The sequence below is a fragment of the Pieris brassicae genome, chromosome 8 (genome assembly GCF_905147105.1).
Source record: "Pieris brassicae chromosome 8, ilPieBrab1.1, whole genome shotgun sequence".
In the NCBI taxonomy this organism is placed as follows: domain Eukaryota; kingdom Metazoa; phylum Arthropoda; class Insecta; order Lepidoptera; family Pieridae; genus Pieris; species Pieris brassicae.
The window spans coordinates 10,383,305-10,408,179 of NC_059672.1; the positions used below are offsets into that span (position 1 = coordinate 10,383,305).

General features: G+C 33.0%; 2 protein-coding genes across 3 annotated transcripts; both read right to left on the minus strand.

The window, feature by feature from the left end:
* Positions 1–1,131: 1,131 nt before the first annotated feature.
* Positions 1,132–16,574, minus strand: LOC123713802 (proton-coupled folate transporter-like). Its single transcript, XM_045667665.1, has 5 exons — positions 15,359–16,574; positions 7,838–7,939; positions 4,352–4,573; positions 3,386–3,542; positions 1,132–1,649 (listed from the first exon to the last, which is right to left on the minus strand). The coding sequence occupies exons 1-5, from the start codon at positions 16,323–16,325 to the stop codon at positions 1,550–1,552; spliced, it is 1,548 nt and encodes a 515-aa protein (XP_045523621.1). The 5' UTR covers positions 16,326–16,574; the 3' UTR covers positions 1,132–1,549.
* Positions 16,575–17,657: 1,083 nt separating this feature from the next.
* LOC123713767 (proton-coupled folate transporter-like) lies at positions 17,658–22,895 on the minus strand. Of its 2 annotated transcripts, XM_045667606.1 has the most exons (5): positions 21,766–22,895; positions 20,740–20,841; positions 19,112–19,333; positions 18,590–18,746; positions 17,658–17,945 (listed from the first exon to the last, which is right to left on the minus strand). In XM_045667606.1, the coding sequence occupies exons 1-5, from the start codon at positions 22,694–22,696 to the stop codon at positions 17,846–17,848; spliced, it is 1,512 nt and encodes a 503-aa protein (XP_045523562.1). In that variant the 5' UTR covers positions 22,697–22,895; the 3' UTR covers positions 17,658–17,845. The 2 variants fall into 2 exon arrangements, with proteins under 2 accessions (XP_045523562.1, XP_045523563.1); XM_045667607.1 differs by lacking the exon at positions 21,766–22,895 and having other exon boundaries at positions 20,740–21,366.
* Positions 22,896–24,875: the final 1,980 nt, after the last annotated feature.

A 24,875-nucleotide genomic window follows, 5' to 3' on the forward strand; every position in this document is an offset into this window, starting at 1 on the left:
AATTATCAAGGCAACTTTGCTATGATAAGTTTGACAGGAAACATATTTTGGTCTTATTATCACATGTCTGTTTTTATGAATTGTTTTAATCAATTTATAATATTGTATATTCATTTGTTTTATTACAAAAAATAATTATTTTTTCAATACATCTACGTATCAGCATTATCACCACTATAAATATTTAAAAAAATACTTCGATTGATTAAAAAGATTTTAATATATAATTCCTATATCAGTTAATTTATTTTAAAATAATGTTTGACTTCTTTAAGCATTGACTGACTAAATAAAAGCGTGTAACAAATCGATGAAAATAACATAATTTATTGTTCGCACTTGTCTGCATGTAATTACAATCTACTTCTATATTACTAATTTAAATACAAATAAATACATAACATACGAGAAAACAACGCCAAATTATTTTAATATGTGACTTCAAGTCCCCAACCTAATGAATTTTCCGATTTCCGTATGCGAAAACTCCAGTTATGGAGGTGGAGGTTTTATTAAATATTCTCAAATAAGGTTATATAAGTAACGATATTTGCCTTGTATCCTGTGACGGCGCAGGTAAAGGGTGCTAATGGACTCGGCAAATTGAAGGGAAACGAAATTTCCAATCTCCGTACTCTGAAATTCAATGTGTATTTCGCACGTTACATTTGATATGACAATTTTGTGTCCATATCGATTGTTAATTTTGACCTGTTTCGTGTCTATTTAAAGCTAGTAAGTGAGCTATGTTTTAAGTTGGAACCTTGCGCATAAAATACAAAACAGGAGTAAGTTACTGTTTTAAAAAATATTAGACTTTATTATCCTTTCTATTTATTGATTTGTGCCGCCCATAGACGCTCACATTGCTAGACGGCTAGAAAGTGCGTTGTCGGTCTTTCGTGAATTGGTACGCTTACACGGGAGGTGGTTTCAGATAAAGTGGAACGACGGACGTCGAGGTACAGGTACATGATACATATGTAATTTCCGATGATGAAACTCGGCTACGTAATAATCCGAACTCTGGACTCTTCCAATCCTTGAGCTCGAAGGGAGCTCTCATACTAACATAAATTAATATATTATATTAACAAATTCATTGTAGCTGAGAAATTTTTAATTTAAAATGAATTACTATAAGAAATATGACTAATTATATTATATAATATAACAGGGTTTTAGGTATCATATTGAATATTAATTACTACAGCGGTGTTTTGTATGTATCCAACCTACCGTTATACATAGTACTTTATTACACACATAAATTATGTTAATTGACCGCACTGAGTTTGAACGTATAAAAAACGATACATAAAATATTAGTTCTGCTAAACTTTAAAGATTTCAATAATCAGTATTAAGTACACACACTTTTTCTTACATTTCTAGAATATCTCTGTATATTTATCAGAGATATTCTAGAATTTCAGTAAGTAAAGAATGATAACAGAACATATACAATATATTAAAAACTAAGTAACTTTTATACTATTTGTTAAACTTCTTATTGCACAGATCAACAGTCTTTAAAATTGTTTTTCTATCAAAAATGCGAAATATCATTCGTTCTTGCATATTCTTCTTTTCTCTGTGGGTCCGTGACTATTATGTCATTTCTCTTCTTTACCAGTACATAGATAACTCTGCAAAGTAATAATTTTTGTAATCTCGTATCCGTAGTATTTAAATTAAGAACGTCAAAATGGTTCAAAGTTTAGATAAGTTTTTTAACATCGAATTAAAGCAAAGATTATGAATAGTTTGAATTTTTTATACTGCGTCACCAAAGAGTTTCCATTAGTATTTTATTAGGAAGCGCGTAATTTGTTTAGTCTGTGGCAGTGTCAATTAGGCGCCTATTCATGTATTGGTAAACTAAGTGTTATTAAAATGTACGAATTAAGTGGTGTTTTAAGCTTAGTTTATCACAAAGACAAAGTAATTACTTTTTAATCCTATTAAAAAATGTACATAAATTTATCATAGCCTGTTTTTTGACATAAGAACTGAACACACATGTTTTTAAAATTGCCAGAAACAAAGCAACCAGTTTGCCAAAGGTACAAACAAAATGTACGTGAATAACTTATTAAATAAATATTGTGTAAATTAACATGAAAATACCTGTTGTAAAAAAATCAAATTTCAATTATAAATGATGAGAATGACATAAGACAGGTTTAATTTTGATTGACATCTTAATGCGAATCGATTTTTAAGGGTAATTTAAATATTCAAGTAAGTTTCGCTTTTAAACTTTCTTTTCTTGTGTAATACTTTTTATTATTCAACGATTAAGAGTCAGAAGAATACAGTTATATTATAAAAATACACGATTAAACGCTTAATTGATAAATGTTGATAGAATTGGGAAATTTAGAAAAATGTACAGCACAATATGTTGCTAAGCACAAAACTCCAAGACGCCTGTACCATTTTTTTCTATTCTTTGAACTCTGAGGAAGGGTTAGGAATAATTAAAAAAATTGTAAGTAGTTTTTATTCCGGAATAGCGACCAGTCTAAAATGTTTCAAATGTTGGCTAAAAAGGTTGGCAGTTTTTTTTTTAAATTGAATGTAGCTATTGGCCTTAAGGGTCTTTACAGCTCAGCTCGGACTGTTTTAGCGAGCGTAGCTGTTTTGGCGAGCGCAAGTGCCTCTCCGGCGAGATTCGGACCTCGGCTTGGGCCGTCGCGTGGTGAGGTTGGCAGAACAAAGTTCGCGGGGGCAGCTAGTCAGGAATAAAACACTCAACAAATCTAAATCTTATTTATCTAGTCCAACTTTTAACTTCTTCTTGTTGAATCTTTTGAACTACTGAGCTGATTTATAAAACACACGAAACCACCAGTTTCAGTCTAGTAGTTCAGTGTTACTCTTTATCCATTGTGACATTAAATTAATTGCGCAAAAGGTTGTACCTTTTTAGGTTTGAGCCTCAGATTTCTGTATCAAATTCATGATCATTTATTAATATAATAGACAAGCCGGTTTTCACACGACGTTTCTCTTCCCGTCACCGTTCGAGCGAATGTTAGATGTACGCATAGAAAGATAGTCCATTGGTGCATAGCCGGGGATTGAACCGACGACCTCATGGATGAGAGTCGCACACTGCTTATTATATTTTCCTACACCTGACCAAAATTGGTAGTAAATAAACGTTGACAAAATGTCTCCGTAAACAGACTGTTAAACACGTGTAACCCCGGTTTTAATATTACCTAACCATACAAAATGTCTAATAAGAAAAAAGAGAGTCACAAATATCTCTTATGCTTCGTTGTTTATTTTCTTATTATAGAACAGATGGCAAACGGTCACTCCATCCATGAGAAAGGCTCACAGTGCGTTGCCGCTTTTTTGTGTGATGACTTACGAGAACAATCCTAAAGCGAATACTGTAAGAGCTGCGTCAAACAAGTAGAATGCACCAGGGAACCAGTCTATTGTACTGATGTATATGTAGCTGGATGCAGGCATGTATATTGATGGCGCAAGTGCCTCCATCACACCCATTATTGAACTTAGCTTGGCTGAAACAATCGAACATGGCTAACAACACTACTTCACTTACAGTGAAAAAAAATATAATAAAATATATATTATTAAATACATAAGATACAAAATATCGCTACTGCGAACTCACTCCGCGAAGTTATAAAAGAGTCGATAGTGTCGGAGATAGCATTCAGTAAGCACAAAGTCTTTGTTGAAGAGAATCTGTGTAACTGGTTCTGGCCCTTGGTATCGCAACTAGGTACAAAGAAACCGAGTGCTTGCGAGAACACTTGGAGTTTTCACCACCCTCCGCAAGATATAAATAAATGTTTGGAGGGACTGCCCCAAAAACCCACACTTACCTCTCAAAAAAAATTGTCATTAGTTTTACCTAGGCCTAGTAATGATAGAAATAGGATACTTAGGACTTACATAGTTTTAAGTTTTATAATAACTTGACTGAAACTCTAAAGGTGACACTTACTTTTTAAAAATTAAGTCTAAATAGTGTTTTTTTATCACACAGGCACAGATCAAATCAATCATTAATAAATTTTAAGTTTAGATGTTATCTGTGTAAATGATTATTGTATTTTGTTTTTGAATAATTATCTATAAAGCTTAAGGTATTCGAACATTGGCTGTGAACCATAGGATTTTTATCTCTGTTGGCATTTGCTAGAAATAAAAAGGCCCTAGTCGACTGTGAGAATACAGAAATCAAATTACCGATTAAAATATTCGGTTATCAAAGTAGTCAGTTTTGTTTTATTATGTATTTAAATGGATACTTTTTATAAAGAAACTAATTATATTACTTAACAGTTGTTTACAAATTACACACCTACTTCTTCATTGGAGACACTCTTTGTAGCGATGGACCGGATTGCGGTGAGTCCAGTACCACTGAAAATGTTGAAAACTGGCGCTGCGTAGTACCAATTTCTTGTAGGTGCAAACGCAAATACGAAACATGATGCTATCCTGCTCACACCAGCTAAACCTCCGATCACACTGTCTTGAACTTCAAACTTTTTGCCAAGCATTGATATGCAAAAAAACGTACCTGTACAAGAAAAAAAATTGGTACTTTATTGACGTATTTATCTACATATAAATCACGCAGACATAGAGATATGTATAAAAACCTAAAATTCCTGTAGGCCATACAGTATTAATATATGTGTTTCTTATGATCAAATCTGTAAATATTTGGAGACGGAAAGAAGTTTGTAATAATTTTATACTTAAATTTATGATAAATGAATTAAAAATGATACGTGAGCAAAGTTCAAATATAAAGAAAATAAAAGATAATAGTTTTATTGCGTAGTAGCCATTGATGCATCAAACGCAAAGGTCACTGACAATAAAAAAATGTGATCTGTGTATAATTTCATGATAACTTTATTTATCTGCCGTGAGCTTTTTGCAGTTTATAGTTTGTAGTAAATGGCTTAAATAAATTCGGGATATATATGCATAACTCGACATTTTCTAGGTCGAATGTTTTGGAATTATAGGGAAATATTATCACACTTATTTAAAAATAATATTAAATTGTAAAGTAGGAATATGTCAAACAAAAGATGTAAGGCAAAATCTTGCGTTTGATTGTCATTAGTCTCGGACGTAATCATGACGCATCATGTTGCGTATCAACGCATTTGTACGACAAAGGACGGTTTGGTGGCCATTGTTACACGATTTTATATTAAAACTAGCTGACCTGGCAAACGTCGCCGTCGTTTGCCATGTATATTATACAGGAAACATTTTTAGTTCAATAAAAATAACATATCTACTATAGTAAAAATAGGGGTTGCATGTATATTGTATGCTGTATCATAAAAAAATTAAACCAAAAAAATATAAAAAAATTGGTGTGGACCACCACACCAATCACTTAGGGGTTTGAAAGATAGATAGTAGCAGATTCTCAGACTTGCATAAAAAAGTTCATAAGCATCGGTCGAGCCGTTTCGGATGAGTATGGGAAACGAACATTGTGGCACGAGAATTTTAAATATATAGAGATAATAAGCTCAGCATACCTCGTTTTGATATATTATTAATTTTTCGAGGAAATTAGTATGGTATCATTAACTCATTAAGAAAATAACTAATAAGTAAAATTGGCAAAAATAAAATTCTTAATGCGTCTAGCATAACCTGAGACCAAATATGACGATTGGCAGATCGATCGATCGATCGATCGAATATATCACCCTCATCAAAATTTATGAAATTAAAGACAAGTATAGAAAGAAAACAATTTTTTAACCGGATTAAAGCTATTTGTATTATTATAAACTCATAATTATTTACATAATTTTAAATTTAAATTTTTCCGACGTTTCGCGTGCTTTACAGCGTGCGTGGTCACGGTGACTGAAGACAAAAGGTGTTGAATGTGAAAAGTATCACAGCTGTAGAGAAAGGTGTGTTATCTCTATTTATTTCCCTGGAGTTGGTAACGACGGAGTTTAAAGTTATGTAAATAATGATAAGTTTATAGTAATAGAAATAGCTTAAATCCGGTTAAAAAATTGTTTTCTTTCAATGTGTAAAAGCTATGTTAAGCAAAGACAATCAAAACTAAAAACAGGTATTTCGAACAGTATGGGTGATTTTTTTTACATTTCCATTGCTTTGCAATTGTCATGTATAAAAACGATTTTGTCAGAAATTTAAATACGTCGATACTTATATTGGAACTTTTTAGAGCTAAATTGCAGTTACAATCTACTTGCTCTTTGTGGTTACAGGAATAATATAAAGAAGTTTTGGTTCATTAATAATAAAAATCCACAGATCTTCTTACGTACCCCATACAAAACTATGTTTATAAGTACTTACTACTTTACGTTTTGCTTATTGTTTGGGATGAAACGGTTTAATGATTGTATGACACTTGTAACGAGCATATGGGAGTTAAAATTACTTAGATATACAATATTATAAGATAAACTATATGGAATGACAAATATTTTGAATAAACATTTAAAAACCTTAAATGATCTTTTAGTGTTTAATTTATCATTTTGTATTAAAATAATAATTACTTAAAATACGTGATGAATCGTGACGATAGAGAGTGGCGTAAAGTTTCTTGCCAGTCTTCTTTCCCGCTCTACGCCCTTGACTTGCGAACTGATAGTAAACGTAAATTTACAATTAATTTAACTTCTTTTCTGACGTTCACAAATGTACCTACTTGTTTATAAAGTTATTTTGAGTTTGATAAATAATATTTTTGCTCAATTTTTCATATTTTTTGTATATACAGTGTAAACTCTATATATGTATACAACACTTAAGGTACTGTGCATATTCTCACGTTATAAAGAGTTGTCGTTAAGTGGAAAGAAGAAAATCTATATTAGAATAAGAAAAAGTATAAGCTGAGTATTTCGACGCTTAAGTGCGTCTTTAAATCGAGGGACGTTACATGGAGTTTACACTATATTACAAATATGTACGGAGAGTAATATTTGGGATTAAGTCTTGACCATCAATCGTATCTTTAAATTAATGCAGGCATTTTTTTCTCTTAACCAAATTAAATTGTTATGAAAACATGTTATAGAAAGGACTTGTATGAAAATGACATGAGAACTTAAGAAAGCGCAGTGCTAACCAGACTCCTGCAACTCCCTCACAATCCCAAGGGGACTTTTTGTATTGAAAAAGTCGTGTGGATTCGCATCCATACAGCAGAATATACAGTGTGAATGCATAAATAGCATTTATGCAGGAATATAACATGGTAAAAGAAAACAATAATAATTGTAAATAATTAACAATGCAAGGTTGCAAAAACGACAAGCTTTGTTTTTCAATACAGTGTTATTATAAACCACAATCTGTTATGGTCCTGCCATTAAATGACGAGCACAAACGTGAGAAAAGCGTGTAAAATGGATTTTTGTTTCGATTCAACCGTGTACTGTAGTGGATACGGATTTACACTAGCAATTTTGTATGAATATGTACTTTCTTATAGATGAACACTACATCAATAAGATCACGTAATGTACAAAGAGAAAGAGTTGCGAGACTTCAAATAACTTTAAAGTGACTCCATATCCATATTTTATACAACAATCTAAACTGATATTAAGTGATACCGCCGCCCGGCCGGCCTTTGAGGAATTGAAACGTCTTTTCTTAAAGGATCCTAAGTAAATTTATTACTAATCAAATCTATTATAAATCCCAGGTCAACATTTATAGGTGTACCTCTTTTGATAGAGATGAAACAGAGATACATATATATATCTCATAACCCAAAGTGGGACACTGTACTTAACCATCGACAAACACTCACCAATCAATCCCAACATAATGTTAATGGTGCCGTAAACACTGTACTCCACTTCATTAAAGTTGAATTTTCGAATCGCGTACAAATAACCCACTTGAGAGTCCCCTGTAACAAAATATAAGTCAATATTATTGTGATGCCTTATCAGGGCGGGTCATTAACATTGAAACAGAGACTATTATGGTAAAGACTTAAAGACATTGCATTGTAGTTATTTTGTTTTATTAGTTTTGCTTGAAACAATTAACATTTTAATTTGCAAAATACATTGTACATTTTTCTAAGTCACCAATGATTCTAAATTTAAATATTTTTGTCGTAACAGATTGACAAAAAGTCCTTCTTCTTTCCGGCCAGTTAGAACTAGAAAGAGGTCCGGGAAAGCAGGATTTGATTTAATGTACAATTACTTGAGCAAAAAAATAGACATCCGAGGATAAACCCAAGGCTGGTTTCCCAGCTAGGTTTTTATGTTAATAGGATACTAGTAATATTTTATTATATACAGGAATATATGACATGTAAAATCTGATGTATAATAGAACTTTAAAGGGCTACTTTCGACATTATTTTTCCATCTTTATAGACCTGAAGCTTATGTTACGAAATTCAGTTAAATATTTACTTATTTGAAAAAGTAAAGAACCATAGTTTCCAACTCATACATAATTATGAAACACCCTTTTATACATTTTTCTTTTGATGCAAAACGTTTAGCATTAATTGTAGAGGCTTACGTGGGAGCTATAAAACGCAAGGCTTTAGCTTTTCTAGCACGGCCAAATACTCATGTTTATGTGACTAGCTGCCTTTATCGTTTTTATTTTTAGAAACAGTGTAAAACACAGCTCATATTACACAAAAGTAATGCAGTATACGAAGATTGAAAGATTTTTTAAATTCAATAGTTTCAGAAGTTTTTGAGTGTATATAAAAAAACATGTGTGTAGTGTACTGTGGTACTGTGTACAGTACACACACATGTACTGTGTACTGTGTACACGCGTTAGAAGTTATACTTCTACGGCGAAACAAGACATTTTTATTTTTTTATCTTTCCCCTTAATATACGTTTGTGAAAAAACGGCACTAACAGTAGAAAAAAGGTATTTAATAATACATTGAAAGTTTTAATATGACGCATTATCTAGTTAAATCAAGTTTATTTAAATATCACAAAATAAAATATTGAGTATAGCTAACTTCAGGGTGTTGGTTTCTTATGAGGGTGTGCGGGCGCATCGTAAAAATTCACTCTTATCATTTTTTCCCAACCCGCCAAAAGAAGTATAAATAAAAATATCCTTATAATATTAATATAGGTTGGTGCAATATTAATACAACTTCTAACATTTTAATAAAAACCTTTTTCGGTAGAAATAAAAAAGCATGCTCGATTTTGTCACATACATAAAGAAATATCATAGCCTACTCTAGTAAGAATGTGGTCCTTAAATAATATGAATTTGTTTAAATTGACAACCTTGATATCAAATATCGTATACTTAATTATGAATTCCATATTCAAATATTCATATACGGCCTTGTTATAAAACGTTGAAGGATTTAAGTTTACTATCTCCTGTTTCTAACTAGGTTATTGAAATACCATACGTTTACGTTGTATTTTATTTGTATGTGTCGCTATAGGTTTTACATATTAATATAAGAAATACAAATGTAAAATAAAGAAAAAAGTACTATGAACAATTTACCCGAGTAGATATGACAACTTACAACGAAAAAGTTGGCGTTGTTTGAATTTAGAATTCATAATCGAGTATAAGATTTTTGATATCTAGATTGCCAATTTGAGAAAACGTGAGTTATAATAAGATAGCGTTAACAGAATTTAATTGTTACAAGATAAAAAGATTAGCATTGGGTGGAAAAATAATTATTCTCAATGCCATAGATTTTCGTCATTATAAAGCAGTAATTCAGGACAGGTCTCAGATCAATAATGTATATCAATAATCAATAATGTGTGCAGATTTCTGTTTTTGTTTCATAATCATTTGTCAACCTGATTGTTGGTCCTGTGCCTGACACACGCCGTCCACTTTTTGGGCCTAAGGCTTCTTTCTTCAGGATGTTTGAGCGAATGTTTTATTATTTTCATTATTTATTTATTTATTACAGAAAAACATACATTATCCTTACAGACTATACCAATACGATAATGTCGAGAAACATTAAATAATTAATAAAATACGTTTATAATATTAAACACATAATTTACACAATATCGCTACTGTGAATTCACTCTGCGAACATATAAAAATATCGATAGTGTTGGAGACAGCATTCAGTAGTCGCAACGTCCTGGATAACGGGGATCTGTGCAACAGACTGGTTCTCACCCTTGTCGCAAATAACCTTTGCCTTCGCCGTCACACATATCCCATAGCTACTAAGAAACCCAGTTCTTGGAGTACACAGAAATTTTATTTAGAAGGAACATTGGTATACAGAACTGAATATATAAACTGTACTAATATTTTAATGAGAACAGTGTTGGCCTAGTGACTTCAGCGTGTGATTCTCATCCCTTACGTCGTAAGTTCGATGCCCGGCTGTGCACCGATAGACTTTCTTTCTATGTATGTATGTAACATTCGCTTGAACGGAGAAGGAAAACATCCTGAGGAAACTGCCTTGCCTTAGACCCTTGGATGACCACCTACTTGCCAATTAGATTAACTAATGAGCATGAAACAGATACAGAAATCTGAGGCCCCGACCTAAAACGGTTGTAGCGCCATTGATTAATTATTAATAATATTTTAATAAGGAATGATTTGTATCTTTGGAATTAACTCGAAAACGTCTTTTGTCTTTTTTAATTTCCAAAATACATTAAGAGATAGATGTCAGTGTGGCCATTACTTTGTTTAAGTTAGGCTAATAAACACAGCTGTAATGAACTGGTAACATTCCTAAGAAAATTGCACATTACGTTACTGCAATCATGATGTCATAATGATGTAAACAATTTACGTAATGTCAACTTATTTTATGTTCGTCTGGTAGGACTTCTGTTGGTATCAGAAATGGTACAGTGTTTTCGAAGGTAAGTCAAATGAACGTGCAAATACTGGATCCAAAATAATTAAAATATATTCTATTATTCCGTAAATGGAACATAGGACTTGTTCACCTGTTCTGGCGACAGAATGGCCTAACGGTCTCATTATGTGGCAGCTAGGTGAGAGGTACTGGGTTCGATTCCCGGTACGAGTGCAAGTTTTAATTTAATTTAAAAATTGTTCTCGGCCTTTGGTAGTTAATATGGTATTGGTAGTTCATTTGGTAGTTAATATGGTGGTTAATATTTGAGTCCAGCCCCACAGGCCCCGCGTCAAGCTCATCAATGGCGCGGGCCTGCGAAAACACATTTACACCTCATTTTAAAAAAATGTTCTGGCAACAGATCCTTAATATGTCATAGAAATTTGGCAGATCCTTTGACGACTGCCAGGAAACAATTGTTTCGTTGGCAATTCAATCCAAAAGACGTCATGTGCGAGAATCACTCTAGCGGTTATTTAGATTTTGACGTTGATTTGTAATTACTTAGATACAGTTATTGATTTAGAACTTTAGAAGGATAGCATTCTATGTGATAGAACGCTCATACTATGACTTTATATAAAACACACAGAGAAGATTTCACAGATTTTCTTTAGTGTACCAATCAATCATATAAGATAAGCTTTCTGTGAGGCCGTCGTTAAACTAAAACGTTAAAAGCGGAGAGGCCTGGGAGACGACGATGAGAATACGCACTCCGTGACTTTGAAGTTGACCTCTCAGTAGCGCATGAGACGCTCTTGACGGGGACACAGAATAAGGGGAAACTGTAACCGTGCCTCCTTTTCATAGCTAGCAGATGGGGCTGTTGGGTTTTAGTGGGTAGACGTTCATTATTCCTCACGGACCGACCGCCATACTTCCCACGTCACTTTTTGTTGGGGCGCGGGGGTCTGTAACTTGATTTCCCAACAAATAAGAGGTAATTTTAAAATTTGAAGCCATACTGTTTCCGTCTTGCCTTATGGGTATATTGACAATAATCCAGTGGCGCTACGAGACTTTATGGTTGACCTTAAATGCAATTTATGGGCAAATAGGCGATCAGCCTTTTAAAGATAAAGACATCTAAGACATCTCGCTTTCCCCTTAATGTTCACCGTTGTTGTACAAGCAACTGATCCGCACATGTATAGAAAAAATAATATATAGTCAAGATTCAAGTCACGACGATCTGTCGTGTCCATTAAGAACTGCTAAACCCCATAATTTTAGCGTCTCAACGCACCAAAACAGTGTCTTCCAGCTGATAAATACAGCTGATAATTAAGTATTATTGTGTATTATTTCTTTCATGAGTTAAATGTTTCGAATCAAAACAAGAATGTTGTCGTGTAAGTACATTTTATAGTATACCTTCAGTCAATGGATATTAATATATTTCAAAAATTTCCTCACCTCACTAAAGAGGGCGTAAGAAAACTTTTTAGGAAGCGGGAGAACTTTGACTTTATTTAGCAGTAGTAAACATTTTTTTTATATATTATTAGTTTGTGTATAATTTCAGTTTTTTTCTATTATTATTATTTTTATCTAGTAATGTTTTCTGTTGCGTATATTTGTTTAACAATGTAATCTGTTTCGGCTTTGTATATTCTCTAAGTGTTTTCTTTTTCTATAATATGTATATGTGTAGCTGTACTTATAAGTAATCTTACTTATTAGTAAATATATTTTTGATGCACTCTCGGGTTATCTGTTTTGTAATAGCTAGTAAGGTGAGTGTGTAATTTGTACCTATAAGGAGTAGTTTAGCAATTATATATTTTGTACGTTGGTAACCAATTAACATTGGACTGTACAACAATTGTTTAACGATTAAAATGCTACGTGATTCCTGTGTAATATGGTACCTATATTTAGATCCTAACGTACGTCCAACCGGTAACGGTAGCTATTGATAAAGTATTCCTATTCTATAACGAATATACCTCAAACGTGTGTAAATCAAGCCCCATTTTTCCTTTTGAGTAAACTGCAAACTGGTTAGTAAAGTTACAAAACTGCGCGCTTAATGAAAGTAGAACTGCTGTTGACATTCAGAATAACTTTTCGTTCGATACCTGGGTTTTATTGAGACGACAGCGTTTTTACGTCCTCATTAGCTATAATATGAAAATGCGTTTTAAGGCAACACTGCATTTTAAAAATAAACATTGAATTGTAATGGCATTCCAAAACGAATTCTGTAATTTTTATCACCAGGGTTTTTTGGTTAATTAATTATTTATATGTCTTTAATCTTCAAACTAACAATAACAAATTGTATAAAAACCATTCCTTATATCCTATTATAATTTTTAAAAAAACTTTCCAGTAATGCAGTGTTTCATTAAATGAATAAATGGATAAGAAAAAAGGTAGGTCGCATAGAAACCTGGGAAGATGGGGATGGATTGAAACATGTTGGCTAGGAAATGAGACAAATGCAAGAATTTGAGGCCTCCACTCCGCCGTAACTATTATACAATTTATTTCGGTCTTCTGAAATAATTTCAGGTGCGTTCAGATTCTTTGCGTTAGAGAAGTGCTCAGCGGTCGACTTCAAAATCACGAACACTTAAAAAAAAGTATATAAACTGGACTAGTACGAACATAAAAAATATTCCTAATATGTAATTTGATCTTAGTAACCTAACCTAATGTCGTTTATCGTATAGCATTGATTGATAGATTTAAGATAATGTGTTGTGCTCTAACTGCGTGTATTCTATTAGGTCATACGTGCGTTCTATACCCTCTAAACTTCTATTTGTTTATAAGTAATTTTACAGTTACATTTATAAATATTATAAAATACAACACTTAGACAAAACAGATACATTGATAGACACGATATGAAATATAAAAATATGTAGATGTATAAAAAGAGAAATAAAGACAACCTAATATTTTAAAGAAAAAACTAAATTTGGTTTTTTAATTAAAACAATTGTTTTACTGCTAAATAAAGTCTAGGTGTTCCTGATTCCCTAAATACCCCCTATTAAATCAATAACTGTATCAAAGTAAGAGAAATGTCACTGATTACGAGCGCGATTACAGTCCAGACGTAGTAGTAGATAAGTTAGAAAAAATTGTAAAAAGAAATTTAATTTACGGCCCTCTTCATTCGAATGACGCTTACGACAGAAGGCCTCATGCTTGGTGAAACCGCCGCCATGGACACTCAATGCGAGAGAGCTCACGAGTGCCGGCTTTTAAAAGACGACTATTGGATGTCGGCCACACCTAATACCAAGTTCTTAGGCATATTATGATTGATTTTGGTAGAGTCCGCTTTGACAATTAATAGTTAAAAACGTAATCTTCGTTGTCTAAGCGTCGAGCCTTGTATAAATTAGGTTTTTGTTATGATTGCGTGTGCCGAGCAGTTTACCTCGTGCGTTTGAGTGTAACGACCCAAATGCAGTCATACATACATACATATATTATTTGATCTAGACTCACTAATGAGATAGTTCTTGTTATAATAAATGTGTCAAGAAAAAAAATAACTTACATTTCTAACTGTATGATCACAATAACTGACGAATTCTCTCTCTGGGTATTTTTGTCTATTTTACGATTTTAATGAAATTTACTCTCTGGTACTAGAAATAGCTATTATTTGTAAACTAACAGCGACGATGAAAATATTTAACTAATTCAGGATAGGACGTTTACGATAAATGTAAAAGCAGCTGCAATTGATAGTAAAGACTTTTAAAATCTGACCTTTTTTACCCTAAATACAGATAAAATATGTAAATTGTCCTCCGCAACGAGATCAAGGTGTTAGTGGCGCCTTGCATGAAGATTTTAAATTAATTCATTTGTGAGAGGAATTTAGATATTTTAAGAAACTATTTAGTACTAAACTAGCTTAAAAAATACTCCCATCGAATATGTAAAGCTCTCTAATTTGTAAATAATCAAAATTTTACTTTTATCGGAACCTAAATGAATATTAATAATGTTACTTCTTTTCCCGCTGCATTACTAGTTTTAGTATATTTTTTATTCGTTATAATATAGATATTATTTTAATCATACTCTTAATTAGATAATTGATCAAAATTTGTTTGTCATCATGTCACTACTACCTACGATATATGATTATTTTAACAAATTTATTTTTATATTATTATACCTAAACACATTACAATTATGTCCAATCTACAAAATACTCTTTCCGTAAAATTAATTATATAAAAAAATATATTTGTACTTGAAGGATTTTAAAAATTCATTCACCGTTATAATGCATCATAATCCCTGACATAGACTATATATATTCCAATATAGCGAAAAAATATTGTATGAATAAATATATCTCTAATGGATTCAATTAGTTCTAAAATAGCTAGTTTTGATATGGGATTATCGTAAATTTGAATCACATACTCGATTTTGCTGGGTTGTTATGAAGAAATTGCCTTATTTACTTACCATACAGAGGTCCGACCATCAATAGATACAATATAATCACACAAAATATTTGTTTCCGTAATCCAAACAATCGTGGTTGTAATATCACCATCACAGTATTTGCAACTAAACCGAACACTTCAAACACTTTCGTATCAAACTTATTCCCATTTGACGTCCGATCTTCTTTAGGCAACACATCTTCTAATTTAAACAAACCATAAATTAATGAACAAATGTGTAACACAAGTAGGAGGGAAAACACGCCATAGTATCCCAGCGCACGTAATGCAATACCACTTATAGCAGTCCCAGCAGGAGTGCCAAAGCTCACACAAATTGTTACCACACCAAATCGAAAGGTTCTGTCTTTCACGCTCGTTCTATCAGCCATAAAACTGTACATTCCCATGAATATTATAATGTAACTGCCGGTGAAGGCAGCGGGAAGCGCCTCTATTAACGCCGTCGCTGTTAATGATAATTCGTAAAAGTAATATGTCGCTAATAACAACCCTATGTTTGCGATAATCTCCCCCGTAAACGGGAATAATATACAGATTTTCCGTTTCTTCGTTTTATCACTCCATGCGCCGATGAATAATACCATAACAGCCGGGATGGCAGTTTGTAAAGGGAACTTCCAAGCTACGACCTTGGCGACTAAAGATTGTACATTGTTCAGTTCATTCTCTAAGCCAGTAGTGTTCCTATCACGTATTCGATCACATATATCTGTTGAATAGTTGAAGTTAACTCTACATGATTTTTCCAAGTGCATATTCTGCACAGCCAACGAGGATAACGCAGTACACAACATGTAGGTGAACAAACACGGCTCCACGGTCGCCTCTCTGAGGATATTTTTCACATTTTTTATTTGGCCGCTCAATTTTCTCCGCCACGTCTCCCGTTCAAGATCGTCCGTGAGCCGTATATTCGATTTGGTGAAGTCCACGGAGCCACAAATGTTAACTGAACTGCTCATGATTAAGTGAGAGTAAGTAAAAGTGTTTTTGATCCGCGCACAACACTACACTTAGCATGCGCAGCCGTCCGATAGCGACTACTTAATCCGTGACTTTCTGTTTCCAAAAACCAAAGTTAAGTTGTAAAACGAAGCGCGATATGAGTGCACTTGCGTACGAATTGATCTCGGTTGCAGACGATAACAGAGGTCTCATCGCACACGACTGTCTTTATAAAATGTTCGTTTATCTGAGCATTTCGAGTAGCGTTAATGATTTTACGACAAATATTAAAACACTTGTGAACGAGTTTTTGTTATCACAATTTCGACTATGCAAGGTTGTTTTAGCGAGACAAAGAATAATAATTAAATAGACGATATAAGATCGTTGACTTCTTTTTATGATATTACTTCCTTTGTACGAGTGATTACATTGCGTCAACTCACCTGGAAATAATTGCTACAAAAACTACCTGATTTCAAGGTTATTATTTATGTAATAATTACGAGAATACTATTTTGGCAGAAAAGGAGTGATTTTATATTATGGAATCAAAAGTTATGATTTTTTATGTTATTTCAAAAATGTCCCACAACAGAATTTTCATACATAACGTTTAAAATTTTAGTATTCTTGATTCTGAATTTCATTGTTCCTTATAAAATATCATAATTTAATGTCCTACTCATTATGATAATTAGTTATAAACGTAATTAGTTACTTAAGAGAATTAATATTTATTTTATAGGGTTCGATTACAGCTGATGTAATAGTTTGGGCTGGAAGTTGAGTCTAAGAGTTGTTCTCAATGTCCGGCGTTTAAAGATAAATTATCAGAGCAGTGTTAATCCTATTGATGACTATTAACACTTTTATATATAGTTTTAATATTATATTAGTGTTATCGTAGAAGTCAGGAAATACTGCATTCTGGCTACCATATTAAAACTCATTATGGTGGTCATCATATGGCAGGTAGTCAACTGTGTATAAGCTGTATAAAAAATAGCGCCTTTATAAATTTAAATAATAATGTTGAAAATGAAACGCCTTTTAAAAATAATTCTTTTTATTAAAAATAAACACAACCGAAACAATATTACAACTAAGTTATTAATCATTAAAAAAAAATTCTCTTGTTTTTACTGTATGTTTTCTCGCATAGATATGAATTTACAATTTCATTTCCTATATCATGTTCCTTCTCACTAATAAATACTTAGCAAAAATAACTTATATTTATATTTGAAATACAAACTGATATTTGAAATACAAACATTTAATTAAAATTTAAACATAATTAAACGTAGAATATATAATTAAATTATAACATCGTTGATGTAATTATTATGGTACGTGTCAATTGTCCAATCACCGAAGTTTCTTTACTCTATGGCATATTTCAATAGGCGCCATATTTGGGTGCCACTTATACATTGATTTATTATATTGTTTTCCAGTTTATGAAATTAAACAATAGAAATTAACGTAGTTAATTAAACATATGCACACTAATATTCCAGGGAATTACCGTTGATTATAGAACTGTGACTGAATTTTCATGCGCGTGCTCCTCTTTTGCTTCGGGATTCTTCACGACGTCTCTTTCATCTCTTTTATGCAAGATATAGAGAGCTCTGGAAACAAAAATAGTTAAGCTTATTGTTATACGAAAACACATTATTTTCTAATAGTTGACCCGATAATTGAATTTAATGGCGATTTTTACACTTTTTAAATGAGCAGTGAATTAATTATTTATGATTTACACTTTTCAAATAACATAATGATTGTGTCAACTATCAAAACTTCTGCTATTAATAAATAAATACGTGTATTGTGAAAATGTTAGACTATGTGTGTGTTTGGGTATGTGTGTGTATGTTATATAATGACAGCCATTAGATCTTCTAATTCTATATAATTTCTTGCAGCCATTACATGATTGTTGCCCATAAACACTAAGCAGGGCATCGATAAGACGGTAATATATCAAAAAAACCTTGATGTAATTTAACGAAAAACAGTAATTAACAGAATTTGCTATGAATATTATTTTATGTAATTAAGTATAAAATACATTGTTTTGTTTTATTGTACTTTCTTAAATGAGTTGATAAGAATAATTTACAAGGTTTATACCTACAATTGCGTAGCAACATACATGAAATCGCAATACAGTGAGGAAATGCTGCCAACGTTAAAGGTATAATGCCACAGGGACCAAACTTTAAAAAAATATTTTAGGCTGCTATGAAAGTGTTTTTTGACTGGTACTTACAAAAATGCGAATAGACCAGGCACAGTCATAATACCGCCAAGGTAGAAGAAAGCCTCCGGCACTGTATGAAGCGTTTTCGAATATACTTTAGAAAATAGAGGCGAGTATATTACTGGACTTATTGCTTCCACAAATGCCAGAAGGGAACAGATTTTTCCTGAAACATAAATAAATATAGTAAGTCATAAATTGTATTTGAATTTGAAAATAGAATACGTAATACATCTTATAATATAACTAGCAAATGTTTTCATATATGAAGATTATTACAATACTAATATGTTTATAAAAAGGGGGTGGGAAATACAAGTATTATACATTAAAAATACCAATTTTCTTTTATGTTTAATGCATAAACATATAAAAATACCAAAATTTATAAATCGCACTATAGCTCAAACCTGAGCCGTAATAAGCAATAATTTCTGCGTTGTTCGAGGCCACTTTTTGAGTTGGTTGAGTTGAGTTGAGCTAAACAAACACAAATTTATAGCAGATCAATATGATGTTTAAGGTACTTACCAATTTCGTGTACTTCAACGATTTTAGTTCCAAATGATTTGGCGACTAACCCTCCGGCGTTTCCAAATATATCAATAATAGGTGCGACATAAAACCATCCAACGTTTGGGGCCAAGGCAAAGAAAAAGTTTCCTAATATTTTACTTATAGATATAATGACACCTAGAAGTGTGTCATGCATCTTAAAGTATTTGCTGAAGACAACAACAACAATTGTAGTGCCTAAAACAAAAAAAAAGATTTGTATAATGTCGTTTGGATTAGCTCTAGTGGACTTTCTTTGTATGTACGCAACGTTTATTGGGGCAATTGTTAGGACAGCTTATGAACAATAAATTCGACGACATTTGCCAGCAACAGAAGGCTGAAAATATATAGAAATCTGAAGACCGATAATGGCTTGATTTATGTCTAATGTATTTATATATACAACCTTTAGGGCAGTGTCACAATAAATTAAGTAAAATATTTCGTGTTCTGGGGGAACATTCCTTAGGTTTTGAGTTTTTTTTGTGAAAAAGAATAAGAGAAAAATAAGTAAACCCCTTCTTTACTCCATTTGGAAATAGGGTAAGGAGGCAACGCCATTGGGAGCACTCTGGCAATGTGAGTGCATGGACGCCGGTATCACTTAACATCATTTGAGCCTCCTGCCCGTTTGTTCCCTATTACCTAAAAAAAGAGGATTGTAAGTAAAATTGTATTGAATTAGTCACGTGGAAAACGTTCATATTAATCAAATAATTATCATGTTAGCGGTGGACCCCGGGATGGTTCCTGGAGAAAGGCTAGCCTCTGCCTGGTATAAACTATTTGTGTGTAAGTGTGTCAGCCTAGTGGCTTGGCCCTGCGACTCTCATCCCTGAGATCATACTCTCGAACTCCTTCTGTGGTACAATGGACGGACACCAAAAAAAAATCACGATACAGACACAAAATCAGAACATTGTATACAGCGTTACATTACAATATCATCTGTCAAATTATTGTGACGACACGTTCATCTTAATTTTACGCATTATTTTGTAATGGATGATCGAAAACAAACCAACAAAATTACTTCGAGACACTGCAATATACGTCAAGCCAACCATTTATGGCATTCGTTCTTAGTATCAGAGGAAAATATCTGTTGAGCTGCCGCCACAATACTTATTCTATAGTGTTGGACTAAGAGACTCTCAAACCAGAGAGACATTAAAATCTAGGCTGTACGTCAATCTATTTTTATTTCTATATGCATAATTAATAGGTAAGATAACGAGAACGTCGTGATAAAACAGGCATATTTTTTTATAGAACAGGGGTCAACGAGCAGGAGGCTCACCTGATCTTCAGTAATACCGCCGCCAACGAACACACGATGGCCGAGGGCGTGCGAGCGATGCCGGCGTTTTAAGGATTAGTACTCTTTTCTTAAAGGGCCCTAAGTCAAAATAGTTCAGAAATACTTCAGTGTGAAGCAGGTACCACATAGTGGTGGCCCGCGGAAGAAACTGACTTTAAACAACTCAATTGTGGAAAGTACGTCGAGGTAATACTTCATATCTTACAAACTAATGGTGCAGCTGCAACCTGAATATACGGTTTGTTTGGACCTATAATTGTTATTAATCAACTAATGTTACCTGCCATTCCTATTACTTGGGAATATGTTGTGAATAGACTGAATCCGGCGTTAGTCATTCCAAACTTTTTGAGAGCATATAAAAATTTCAAAGTTGTTTCACCTGAAATTAAATAATTGTATTGAAACACTCGTTTAAATTTAAACTGTGTTCGTTAGACAGACCCTTATATGCTTGAATCATTAAAAAGATTGTCTTTGATACCTAGTGCGCCGCGCAGTCTTCGATCCAGCGCTGTTTTTATAAGTAAAGAAAAGAGTTGCCTTTACGTGCAATCTGTTCGAAAGAAATTATGGCAATGCTACAAAGATGAGCTTTAAAAAAAATATAAAACTAAAAATTAGGAGACATCTTTTTAAAATTGGCCGTAAGTATTACATACATAAAACATTGGTGAAAAGAAATTATATACATATGTTACGAATACCTCCGACAAAAATATAGTCAGGGAATTAGCTAAAGAAATGTAAAAAAACTACTTTCACTGACTCAATGACGCATGGGGCAGATATATTGAATCTACTATTTAATTGGACCATCTGGTTTGTGTTCCCTTCAACTCGAAACATAATATTATTTTTATTTTATATATTGGTGATTATAACTAAAATTTTGTAACTAAGTTTGTGTTATTTTTTAAAGTTAATTAATAAATAAATAAAAACGTATTGTTGATTTATTAACAAAATTATTGAAGATGAATGGTGCAATAATTGCATGGAAATCCATAATTATTATGGAAAATAAAAGTTTTATTTTTAACTTTATACTCGGTGGAGGTCTTTGTTTTATATTTATCTGTAATAACGTAGGGTTTATTAATGTTAGTGAATTCGATGTTGAAAAAGATGTAGCAGTAAAAATTGGGAAAGCGAATTGAAGATAATACATAAATTGAAGGATTAGAAGTTGGCTTTCAATGTATTTAACGAACAAAGTATTTACCTTTAGTAGTAGTTACCTTTTAACCGTATTTTACGATACAATCTTACATGAATTATTAATTAATAATTGTTTACTACTTACCGAAAATTGGCCCAATGATAACTATGTAAGCACAAATAAGTAGTATTACACGAAGGAGCTTCTTCCCGCGAAACAAATTCAGAAATGACAGGAAAATATCAAAATTAAAAAATTGAGTAAGTTTACTCCAAACTGTTCCTTGCAGTGGTTGACGTCTGACATCTTTGATATGAAAATATGTGTGTATAAATCCAATTGCGAACAAAACTGTCATCGCTATAAACACCCTTAAGAAGCCAAGAACTTCGGTCAAGTAACCACCAAGAGCAATACCCAAAGGAAAACCTACCGAAACGATAAGTGATACAACTCCCATTCTAAATGTTCTAGATTCCACTGTCGTCACATCCGCAATATAGCTAGTGGATCCCATGAAAGCAACTGCAAAGCTTCCTGAAAGTGCAGACGGGAGTGATTCAATTAAACCCGTGACCCAAAGAGGCCATTCCAAGAGGAAATACGTAGCAAGAAATAATCCAAATGCAGATATCGTTTCTCCTAATATAGGTATTATCATCAAAGCCTTCCTGTTTCCAGTTTTATCACTCCAAGCTCCAATGAAGAGAATGATAAAAGCTGGTAATCCAGTCTGCAGTGGCTGTGCCCAAGCATACATATCAGCTACTAATATTTGTGCTCCATTCGTAGCTTCAGCTGTTATGTTATCAGATACGTTACCATTGACAACATTTTCACAAATGCTTTCTGAATAACCCAGATCCACACGGCACGCTTTGATCATATTAAACTTTTGCGCTGCTATACCAGTTATTACCATTGGTAGTAAGTAACATAATAAATATGGCTCAACAGTTATATTGTTGAAAATTTGTTTAACTTTGTCCTTGAAAGAAACTGTTGTTATTTCACCGGCTTTCGGTTCATTGTCCTTATTTTCACTTATTTCTAATTCACTTGTTTTGATCGACATTTTTAAGCTATATTATGTTTTACATATGTCTGTCTATTTGTAAACACCCGCAAGAACTGACATCATCGGTTACTTTGGGGATACGAAACTCGTTTTTAATTATACTTGAGACCGCAGTATAGAATGGTGATGTTATAATATTTATTCGTTTATATCAAATCGTCTTCTTCGTCGAGATCCCATTCGGTATTTATTTCCTTATGACCTTTGAATGAATGTCATCTGCAGAATCAGACATTATATTATTATTCACACATTCATATACATGATCATTTAAACCGTGTTTAGTAGTTGCCTTTTGGGAAGATAAAATTTATGATTCAATCATCCGGATCCAATTATCTGCAGGAGGATGAGATAGTTCCTTTCTTTAGACAAATTTAAACGTGTTAATTATTATTGTGGCACTACACTAGCATGGCCATGAACTATTAACATTTTATTAAACTAAGCATAGTTTGTTACTTTAAAATACTAAATTCACCAAAGTATGTATTATCGAGAGTTCCGTATATTGTAAAAAAGTTTCTATAAATATAAAGATATTTAGTATTACAATTGTTTTGATAGTAAAATCTAAAGTTATTGTCCAAGGTTTTGACTCAATACTTTAACTACAAAGGTTGTAATATTAATGAAACATATTTCAGCAGACATCCCCCCCCCACCCGATTAAACGCCGCCGTAACGTTTTCTGTATCCAATAGTAAAACGTTTCGTGACCATTCCTAACGTTCATTATTAACAATAACGCGTAATTTAAACCCAGCCCCGCATCGTAACGTTTTACAAGAGGACCCCCACCCCAAATTTGTTACGTACACGTACACGAACGCTCCCGTACAGTGAATTGGGACATTACTGCTGTTTATCTTCTATCGTTCGTTCTTCTGGATATTATTACATAAGATGTACTCAATTATAAAGTCGATTGTCCTCAATTGCTGAGCTATATAATCTTTAATAACTCTCCTACAAATACCAGAAATACCTGTCTGCTCATAGTTCCTTTACTTCCTTACATTTCAAAACTAAATTAATTATTTAATCGCCTACCAGAACTATACAACGATTTTTTCAACGGTATCATATTCCCAAAAAAAGGATTCCTTAAAACACTATTACATATTTAAAGTCACAACCAAGCCAATTTTAACACACATGCTTTTTCGCACACACACACACTACACCCATTCTGCCTCGTATTATTTTTATGACTTTTCGATTTAAAAATTCTTTTGTAAGCTGTAAGGTTTTTTATAAATGTATAATAACGTTTTTCGATTTCCAATATGTATTGTTTCTTGGTTCTGTATTGTATTGCTTCTTCTATTAAATTCAATGGAACAAAAAATTCTCAAAGGCGATTGTGCAATACAAACAGCGTTTGGTTTTGAAATCGATGCGTGCGTGATTTACAGCGGAACCCCAATCATCTGTGCATTCCTATGTGTGCGAGTAGACAACTTGCCTGGTGACCTAGACCTTTTGTACCATATTGAACTTATATTTTGATTAAGTAATACTCAGTCACGGAATATTATTGCCCAAAATTGCGCTTTTTCTACTTCCTGAATCAGAAAATTTCCGCAAAAAAGTACACCAAATGACGGTTAACCGAACCTAGTACCGTCGTCCTTACTAGACTCACAATCTGACAACAGAAAACCCGAAGTAAACGAGGCTTTCTTGGTGAGATGGAGTTTTCAAGGAGGTCGAAACAATAGGCGTTCGGAGTTGGACGCAAGAAGCACGAAATAGTTTGCGATGACGAAACTTACTTGAGGAGGCTAAGGCCCAGAAGAATCAGCAAATTTGCTAATTAATTGTACCATGATGCCTTTTCATCTATATATTTAATACCTCTTTTTACGTTTCACCTAACTTTCTTGTAAAACCAACTATTTCTTACAAAAATAATTTAGAGCTTTTTGAGCAGGGTCCCGTGTCCCGTCCCCACAAAAAACAATATGTGATATTTTAAATTTTAAAAAGTATCGGAAATTTAAAAAAAAATTGTGTCCCTATGTTCTATCAAACCATGAGCTATGCCCGTCTATCGATCGGAACGGGGAATTCCCCGTCGCTTTTTTTTCGCGTGTGCGTCTATTACGTGGGATGTTCCCAGAGCCCCACAAATGCATGATCCGCCCATGAGCTTTCTGCTATATAATATAAG